At 36.7% G+C, this 10,730-nt stretch overlaps 1 protein-coding gene across 1 annotated transcript; it reads right to left on the bottom strand.

Moving 5' to 3' along the window:
• Nucleotides 1-4,002: 4,002 nt before the first annotated feature.
• On the bottom strand, nt 4,003-9,803 carry LOC114517166. The gene is made up of 11 exons (XM_028536823.1): nt 9,694-9,803; nt 9,508-9,576; nt 6,096-8,104; nt 5,879-5,968; nt 5,693-5,804; nt 5,382-5,531; nt 5,056-5,283; nt 4,906-4,941; nt 4,733-4,804; nt 4,573-4,635; nt 4,003-4,121 (listed from the first exon to the last, which is right to left on the bottom strand). The coding sequence occupies exons 4-11, from the start codon at nt 5,966-5,968 to the stop codon at nt 4,003-4,005; spliced, it is 870 nt and encodes a 289-aa protein (XP_028392624.1). The 5' UTR covers nt 6,096-8,104; nt 9,508-9,576; nt 9,694-9,803.
• Nucleotides 9,804-10,730: the final 927 nt, after the last annotated feature.

Below are 10,730 nucleotides of genomic sequence, written 5' to 3'. Positions count from 1 at the left end.
GAAAAACCTTTATATATTATTTACACCATGTTTACAAATTACAGAAAAATTTTTCGCGTTCAAATCATCACGCATATTTGGCCTGCCTATGATAGTAGCCGCATAGCAAAAGTACTTCTTTGAAAGATACATCCCAGATGTGCAATCCTATCCTAAGATGACGGCGTAGCATGCATGGAGATATATCCTAACATGACAGCATTGATAACTGGTAAACGATGTCGACATTTTTAAACGTGTACTACGAGATTATGTTGGAGCGATATTCTGGCCATGATAAATAAGTTGCAAATTTACAACCCATCATCCATCACGCGCTCAAAGTTCAAGGTTCACAGTTGCGAAGGATACCTCTGAAGTGGTTGTATGTAAACATTATATTATTCGTATATAATATTACTTAGCTTCACTGAACGCACATCTGGTGACCAAAAACTGTTCAATAAAATAATTTTTGCCTTTCTATGGTCAGTGTTGGAACGTTCCAAAATGCACAAAGTTCTTAATCTTCTTCCCACATCATTTGACCATGCTGAAGCAGCTGTACTTGATCCAAATGAGTACGAGATTCACTTTTTATACGCTTTGGAAGATGTTATTGACAAAGAAACGACAGCTCTAGGTTATGGCAGTTACTTGGCGAAGCCTGAGTTCTTGATATCCTACGTCGAAAGAGCTGTTCGTTACGTGAAAGATCACGAAATAACAGCCATTTTATGCAGTCACGATATGGCGTCTGTAGTGGCATCTGTGGTATGTGAACAGACTGGTCTGCCAGGTCCTACCTTGGAGTCCACTTTCCTTTGTCTTCACAAGTATTACTCGAGAGAGACGGAAAATGGGAAGCTTTGGTTTGATTACATCAACATGGATAAACCGTCCAGCGAATGGAAGGATAAAATGCGCTATCCTTGCATTCTAAAGGCACCTTTTCTCGCGTCAAGCGCTGGACATTGTTGTGTTAAAAATGAAGCAGAAATGGAGACCGCTTTGGCCAACCTCAATGAGCTAGTAGCTCCATATTTCACTGGGTACCGCGAGTTTTTTAGGCGATATCTTGATCTGGAAAAGTTTCCGTTGGCAGTGCATAATATCGCTGTTGTGGAAGAACTCGTAGATATGAGCGAACAATACTGCTTCGAAGGCTGGTGTGATAACAATGGCATATTTAAAACATTCACCTTAGGCTTTTGTGAACTTTCTCCTGGCAGGCCGGGAGGGCTTATTCATTATGTTTCCCCACAGTTCATTGCCGGCTCAGCTGATGGGGAAACATATGAGAAGATATACAATTACACGTTAAAGATGGCCCAGCGTTTTGGTCTCACCAACACGTTCGTTAATGTCGAGTTCTGGCTGCGTGGAAACGAAATCACATTGATCGAAGTAAATTGTCGTGTTACCCATGGAAACTGGGCGGCCCACAGAAAGATGTGGAACATCAGCGCGTACCATGCAGCGGTCTTCCTCGCTTGCGGCCAAACAGAGAAACTAGCCAAGTGTAAAACATCCACCTGCTACAAAGATGGCGAACCGATTTCGGGTCATTTTTTCATCTTCACCAGCGGCGAAGGTCAGGGAAAGGACTTTCTCGACTACGACTACGCCAGACAGGGATGCATCTCTGACGGGGTTTACAACACGTCGGGACCAGGCATGATTATATCCGTCGATGAAGAAACACCAGTGAAGCAGACATCGTCGATTGGAGTGCGGTTGTGTAGTTTCTTTCTCACTGAGGACAGTCCGTCCAGTCTCTTTCAACGCGCAAACGACGTGAAAACAAAACTTCTCCTGCGTGAAGAAGACCGCTACCTTCTGACGTTACCTGGTAACGAGTAAAAACTCCTATCAAGAAACTTGTAATTTTTCTTTCATTTTATGTGTAATTCCTTATTTTGTATTTGTGCATTTATTTGAACATCTCCTAATCATCAACTGTTTAATGTTTACATTTGTCAAATGAACTTCCGGTTAGCGACATAATAAACTGAACTAACAACATAGTAACACTGGGTAGTTTTAAAAAAACTCAAAGATATTGTGTTCATCTGGAATGCATATTCTAAATGATTGTCGACAGCCGGGAAATTCAAATTTGTTGTATGTAACGATTTTAGCAATGTAAAGCCTGATTTCCATAAGATAACGCCAACGTCAGCAAAGTATTATTGCTGGTGATTATTGATTAGTGGAATCATTTGTCTTTTTGAAAGCATTTTCTCTTTGGATTATTACAAACCGAATAAGTTGGCGACAGGTTGCCGTCATAAACAAGCAAGGAAAAAAGGAAAAAATTAAAATTGTGAAATTCCGAAAGAATTTACTGCCCTTGACTCGGTAAAAATTTTTTTGTTGTAAAAAGGCTGCTAAAGTCTTTTAAAACCCGCGCAATGAGGCCTAGGAACTAGGCTGTTTCAATCGTAAACTGTTGAAAGACTGGTACCGAGAGTTTAGGACTTGTGACGTATGCAGTGTGACGTATGCAATAAAGCTCGGTTGTAAGAAAACAACAAAACATTACTGATCGCGAGACGAAAACAGGACACTTCAAAAGACTGAAACGTCAGACAAACGGGCTATAAATCTAACTAGGTTCACAGCTAGTATAACTAATATCATGAGTATGCAAAGTTTGTTGAAACAACGAAATGAAGTGCATCCGCTACGCCAATATTACTACGGATTATAAATATAAAAACTGTTCAAGTAGATACACCACGAAAATACCTACAGTTCAAATGTGGCTAGTTAGAAAGCTAGGATTTAGCGAAATAAAGTACAACTGAGCTGCGTCAATTTATGCTAATATTCGGCAGCTTATAAGCGACTAAAAATTAAAAATTGATGTAGTTTTTTTATATCATTCTCTTCACTTGACTAATACACTGCATCTACAAGATGCATATTTTTTTGGGAGCTCATCAAATTGCAGAAATATTGCGATTTTACGTGGTACCCAGCTAGCACAATCACGTTGTATGAACGTTGTACGAACGTTCGTCGAACGTTTAGATAACGTTATTTACTAACGTTGGTTTAACGTTTTTTTGTGAACTCGTAGGAACGTGGTATTAACGTTAGGATTAACGTTACAGCCCGACGTAAATACAACGTGCGTACAACGTTCTACTCAACGTTCGGATAACCTAGCTTCAGAACCCGACGTTAATGCAACCTTTAACCAACGTTCGAGCAACGTTTAAACAACGTCCAACCAACGTTAAGAAAACGTTGGATATCAACGTTGAGACAACGTTATTTTGGCAATGTATTGAAAATTCCTGCAAATGCGTTTACCAGCTTGCAATACCGACACCGTCGTCATCGATCGCCTAATCAGTTTGTTATAGAAATATTAAATCGATGAGACTTAATCGTAGACTGCATTTTTAGACTAGGGAACTATTATAAAAACATTTACACAACACAATGTGATTTAAATATTATATTTCACTGATGCAAATTAATTCACAAGCAGGTTTATTTACAAACCATTTAGACATACATATATACATCACATAACATTTTTAACAAGGACAGTGTCAGGGTTATATTACTCTTGTTGCTCGGATTGTGTCTTTCGATCCTACAAAGGAAGGAAGATAAAAATAAGTGATAATGATCAAACTTACTAACTGGGGCCGGTTGTATTAAGCTCATTTAGCTTAAACGTTGAATAAGTGAAAATTAAATAATACTCTTATAAATATAACTCTCTTGAATGAGTCGACTTGAATATTATGCGCTGAATATGCATGTAGTTGTAACAGTATATTTGTATTAAGGTCAAAAATATTTAAAACGATAGACTTGCTTTCTATTTCTAACATACCCATCATTTAAACTAAACGGGCTTGATACAACCAGGCCCAGAGGTATATATTGAACGCAACATATACCCGTTTGTATTTGTAAGTCTTTCACAACAATTATATTCCCGCTGTTGAAGCATTTTACACTAAACAAAACTATTCAATAATACGTAATGCTTGTAATTGGTTAGTTGGTTACCTTAAATCTTGAACCTCCAGCCTTGCTGGGAGCATATTTTAAAACTTCGCTAATCTGTTCTTCAACTGTTGCTTCATTACAATCTCTGTGCACTCTCAAACACGCTTCTATATTACAAACCAAAAGGTTGATTTTAAATAATACAGTTAATTTTTATTTATTTTACATGCTTTGTCAATCCTGACAGGTAGGGTAATCCCTATTCAGAGCGCATTGCTCCATTAATAGGGTACCTAAAATTACATTATACACAAACAACATTTACAAGATATAGGTGACTAATTCCAATGGCAATATAAAAGGTCCTTAAAAACGAAATCGTTTCACAACATTATCGAGCCAGCTTCTTCTTAAAAATAGTTACTTTCGAGGAAATACATGCACAAAACAAAGTATAAGAAGGAAACGTTATATTCTTTGTTTCTACAAAGAGATGTAGTGTAATGAGCACCTAAAATATTATCCGTTAAAGAAGAGTCTCATATCACTTCCTGTTATACTATGAGCACTTCTGTTTGTGAACACTATAGAAAATTATTTTCGACTGGATTAACATACCACTAGGCCTTGATGTAGGATTACTCGGCAAGGGGCTATGCCTATGTCTGCTGTCGAATATATCTGCAATAGTAAATAAAGATAATGTAGCTATTGTAAATGGTAAATTCTTTAAAAAATAGTCATCAATAACTGACAATTCAGTAAAGTTTATATATACCATTCGACTGGGATGGCGTGTGGAAAGTGCTGCAGCTGGGTGCTTCTTGCAGAGGTTGTGTGTCTAGTATATCTAAAAAAGAGGTATTAGGACCATTAGCTAAATCTTGTACTACAATATATTGACGATGGACAAAACTATACAGTAATAAACCCTAGAATTAATATTCCTACCTTCATGTGAGATCGTAACCAAATCATTGTATATGCCTAAATACAAATTAAAGAAACATTAGATTTGATCAAAACATTAGAGATTATTAAAAGTGAATTGAAATGAGAATTCTTGATCATCTTTTCAGCATTAGTTATTACTATACTTACTACTTGGATCAGTAGACAGGATCTGGCTCAGTGCTGATATCACCATACTTCCCGATTGACTAGTGGAGTCTTCTATAATGTCTACAGATTCTGCATTTTGTGGAGGTGACCGTTCATTGTTGGGTTTTCGTGGGAGCACCGAGGGTTTAAAACTTGGTGCTATTGGTAGTTTAGCACGCTGTGAAGGTACGTGTTGTGGCCTCTCCTGTTCATCATTGTCATCATCCTCTAGTGTAACACAAGATCGCAAAATAAGATATATTTTCATTCAAAGTATGCACAAAACAAGGTGTTTACACCACTCATTCTTATAAAATCTATCTTACTGTCTGTATCACTGTAGTCTGGAAAATCCTCCATGCTACTTCTAATGCAAACACGTTTCCGTGGCACATTGCAGTCAGGATCTTCATCTGATTCTATGTTGGATGTAGCAAGAGCCTTTTTTGCAAAATTTTTTGCTTTTACTAAGCTGTCTGTTCAACAGAAGGTATAAAGATTATATTAATAATAATTATAACTACTAGCCAAAATCTCCATAAAGACCTGCACAACTTAAGAAATTATCAATTGAAGTCATAATGGATGTGACACAAACACAAATTTAGAGTGTCAAAAAACAATTTGTGGTATGTACCTGTATATGAGAAAATCCTAATTTTATATTTTTTCCAACTGTTTTTATCTGGCAGCTCCAGCTTTTTCACCCTTAAGGAAACGTTTGTCCTTGGCCAATAGCAATACAAATCCTGAAAAGCAGTTTTATGTTACTTTTGTGTAGCCGATAATATATTGATTGAAAGCCTAACAAATGAAAACCTACCCCATCACAAGTTTCAATCCAGCTTTTGGCTACAACCTCAACTGCCTTTTCGTCAACAAATTCCACCACAGCAAAACTATCACTTGACATCTAAGGATGGATAGAAATAAATTATTAATACGCCAGTCACAAACATAAACTCTAATACTAAGTATAGCTTATGTTTTCTGATAACAGCTTTGGTAATGTGTTTATTGAGCCATCTGTAGACCATTACCTTAGTTATCAATTGTTGGTGTGGAGAACAACCATAAATATTTTTTTCTCAGAACCAATGTCAATAACCATTGCTTTTTTGGTGAGCTTCTGCATGGGCAGAACTTTCATTGTACTCCTTCGCGCGGTTGCTTTATGGACGCCAATTAAACGGGAGTCACAAGGATTAGTGAAATGGGGTTCGGTTTTCTCATATACTCTGCAAAGGTATAGTTCCTCATCCTCAACAGAATAAGCCCGCTCAACCACTTCAACACAAGATGTGTCATCCAACTGAAAAGCATTGTTGGGTGTTTTCACACTAACTAGAGCTTCACATTTTTTCTCAATGGTGCTAGAACATTCACTAATACGTTTAGCTATCTGTGCAATCGGGTTTTTCCCTGACCTAACCATCTTTTTTAATTTTTGCATGTAGTTTTCAAATGGAAATGAACTACATGCATCCAAAGACCCAAATTCGTCAACCTCATCAACCAAATGAATCATACTATGTACATTATATACAAGGAATTCATCACCATACAAAACCTTACTTTGCTGAACAAAGTATTCCATCAGCTGCTTGGCATAATTTTTGTAACAGTGTGCTAAAGAAGGGCATACCAGAATGGAACTTGCAACACTTAAAACTAAAAAATGCTCATACAGATCTTGCCGTAGGATCCCTTTCAAAACAATTTTGCCTGTATACAACAGAAACTGCCTAAATTCTGTTGCTTTCCACCTGTCTACTTCCAATAAACTACGGGGTTTTCTTGCAAATAAAGAAGGGACAAAAGGTTTCAGCCCCACTAATTTACGACCTACAGCCTCCACATGACCAACAGACATTCTCACCTCACGCTTCCCCCTCATCCAAACCAAAAGTAATTTCCGCATCACTCCTAAACACAACTGGTGCATATAGTCAATTGGAAATTTCTTAACCATATCAACAGGCAAACTACAGAAAGGACTTAACCCACGATGATGTTCCTCCTGAGCTTGTTCTCGGAAGGAAATATCAGTACGTATTTCAAGATTGCTAATCAGGGGATAGATCACTCTGCCTGCCCACATGCCTTTTTGGGTGCACTTGTCACAGCCAAAATAACCCGAGCAAAGCTTGGTGCCTTTCACAAGTGCTCTTGCTGGGGCATCACAAACAATACATCTAACTGTGACAGGCAAAACTCTTTCACCGTCTTTTAGGCCACTTTCAAGAATAATATTCAACTCGTTTATCAATTCATCTAAAAACTCCAAATCCTTAGGCTTGGAGTCCCCACATGTCAGAACAACTGGGAAAACAACAACAGGTTTTATGTTCACAATGGCACACAACACTGGCCATAAGGTTTTTCCAGAACTCTTAAACAAAGGAAGCCCATCTACATTTAAAGAGATTTCTAGCAAATCAGTGTTTCGAACTGTTTCAACAGGGTGTCTTTTAAAGTGCTTTAATAAAGTCTCAGCTAAAGGAAAATAAACATAATCCATACCAGATTTTTTTTCAATGGAGACAATTCTGGAGGTCTGCAACAATGTACGAGCACAGCTGGGTAAATCTGGGTGACCATTACCCTTTAATAAAACAAGCAAACCATCAAGAGCATTTTGCTTAATAGAAAATTTGTTTGCCCAATCACCTAACTTGTTGTCAAAAGAAATCTCATTTTCAGATTCACTACAACTAATGTCTACATTATCATTCTTATTCAAGGAAGAGCAACTTGGTTGAGGGTATTCATCTTCAGATTCAGAGGAACTACTTATAAATTGATTTTCCCCAAATTCTGCAGCATTAGCAGTATCATGGAAGGAAGAACATGATTGTTCAGGAGTGGTTCGAACAGATTTTTGGGGTGGTTCATAATCCTCAGGCTCGGTATTAGACCCACTGTCTTCAGGATTTAACCATTGACCATTATCATTATTAGGCACAAGAGCATCACCACGTCTTAATGCTCTATTAGCAGCAGCCCAGTTTTTCCTGTATTGTGCCCGATTAGATTTCATTGTTTTAAACTGAAAAAAATTATAAAATCAGCTTAAAGTATTTATCATGAAAAATTAAAAACTTAAACCAAATAGGGATGGCTCTGCCCCACTATCAGTATGCCATATAAATGTATCTAAGTCTATAATAACATAGATAGTTTGTAATACTTCTATCTGAATCACCTTACACTGATTACCACAAAAACTTTAAAATACACATTTCCAATTTAAACTGGCATAACTTGTTTGTCGATGTTTCAATCATATTGATGCACATTCATTAAACTTAGTAAACAACCAGGATTTAATTTTATTGGTATGCTTTCAACATTTGCTGAGTCTTTCAAAACCTCTACTTAGGTCATGGTGTCACAATAAAGCATTTTATTTGGGCAACTTCAAAGAAATTATAAGTTATAAAAATAGTAACTTTGTTTATGCCTAAATTCAAAATTGGTCTATAATGTGTGAAGAACAATTACTTTATACCTATACTGACCCACTTAAAATAATACACATCGGCACAATTTTTTATTGCCTAAAATAGTTAGGGGTGCTTTTCTGCCGATATCCTTAAGTTATTTATATATTACTTTAATATCATTCTGTTGTTCTCTGAAAGGAACATAGCATAGCCCTCATTAAAGACTAAATTCAAATGACAGCTTATCACACTTCACCAAAGGTAGCTAGAGAATTGGAAGCCATGAACACAAATAATCCAAACTATTATAGACTGCAAATACAATCATTCGACCAGTTTAGCCTTTTTTAAACATGAGCAGAACATATCTTAGGTTATCCAGGGCGAATCACAGGCTTAAACACAATAATACAATGCCATGCACCTGATCCTTTCTATTATAGACCCTCTCTCCTCATGGGAGATGACAGAAAAAGTAAAAACATGGCACATTTTAGAAGTAATTAAACAATTATGAATGTCTTCGTATCTTCGTGTCGTGTATATGAATATTTCGAATTTAGAGTAACCTTTTCTATATAATCGACGCAGGTAAGCTTTAAAAATTCAAATTAAAACGCCGAGCCGAAGACACATTATAATTTGATGCCCTTTGACCTTATATATGTCACAGTGTTTACAAACAAATTTTCATTCATATTACAATCTACAACAATATTTACTTACGTTTACGACCTTTTTATTTCAATTCTTTCCAAACGAAATGTTCAAAACGAAAGATAATAATTGATATTACTGTTTTCTTCGCAGAGTAGAGTTTTCAAATTTCAACGGTGACGAACGCGTGTATATGTGATGGTAAAAGCGATCTGATTTTGCGAATCGCACACAGTGCTGACCATATATGGTATTGACATATACCGACATTCATTTCGGCGTTGACATGCCGCAATCTTGCCTCATGGAATTTGACAGAAAGAAACATAAATCATGAATCTTTTCTTACCTTTGTGACGTGTATATGAATACTTGTAATTTAGAATCCCTTTCTCTTTATATAATCGAGACAGATAAGCTGAAAAAATGTAAATGTAAAATGCTTCAGTTGAAGAACATTTGAATTTGGTGCCCTTTGACCTTATTGGCTTTTATTTTCATTCCTATTAGAAACTACAAAGCAATATTTACTTACTTTGATGACCTTGGCACTTCAGTTGTTCCAAGGAAAAAAAGATTTCAAACAAAACGGCTTGAAATAATGGGAGATTTGTTTGTCGCAAACTACGCAAAGACGTAACACTATCGGCGGAGACAAACGCGCGGCGTTTATAATCGAAATCTGAGCCTACAAACTTTTTCGATCGTGCCCAACATTTACCATATATGGCCGGTGTTGACATATATAAACAGCATCACATCTATTGGGATGTTGGCATTGCAAATTTCTGTCGTCTTTATACTCATCTAGTAATCGTTTATACTAAAATATAGCATTTATATGGGCCGCCATCGTCGCAATATCGAATGTAATATAATGTAAAGCTTCGTTATTCATAAATACTGTATGGTTTATTAGTTGCAATTCATGTTTGCAACGGTCTCACGAAGACTCACAGATTATCGCTAACTGACTATTCTTCAGTGGGTGATGTGCGTACAGCGCGTAGCGATTTCATGATAAATTGAACTTTAATTTCAATAAACCGCAATGCCAAAATGTTCGAACTGAACGTTACTTGCATTTAAATGATCAAACATATATATACAGTCACAATGACAATATGACATCTCCAACAAAAATGTAAACTTGATCAAACGTTAATATGAACTTTTCCAAACAACGTTGTAATGACAAAGCAATGTTACGTTAATACGACCAATTAAAGTGTCACTCGACCAAACGTTATTCTCGACTTTTAACCAACGTTGTCACAACGTTGCAATGTAACGTTAATACAACAAAAATGTCACTCTGATCAAACGTTAATCTTAACTTTCAAACAACGTTGTCACAACGTTGCGATGTTACGTTGATACGACGAGAATGTCACTCTGATCAAACGTTAATCTTAACTTTCAACCAACGTTGTCCCAACGTTGCGATGTAACGTTGATACGACGAACAATACCACCTGCAGGTCAAACGTTAAACACAACGTTAAACCAACGTTACTGCAATGTCAGAATATAACGTTCAGATAAACAAGATGGCCGGGTTGAATCTAACGT

This window comes from Dendronephthya gigantea, unplaced genomic scaffold (assembly GCF_004324835.1).
Source record: "Dendronephthya gigantea isolate DGI-Jeju-01 unplaced genomic scaffold, DenGig_1.0 000007F, whole genome shotgun sequence".
Classification (NCBI taxonomy): domain Eukaryota; kingdom Metazoa; phylum Cnidaria; class Anthozoa; order Malacalcyonacea; family Nephtheidae; genus Dendronephthya; species Dendronephthya gigantea.
This window is presented reverse-complemented; position numbering and strand designations above follow the sequence as displayed.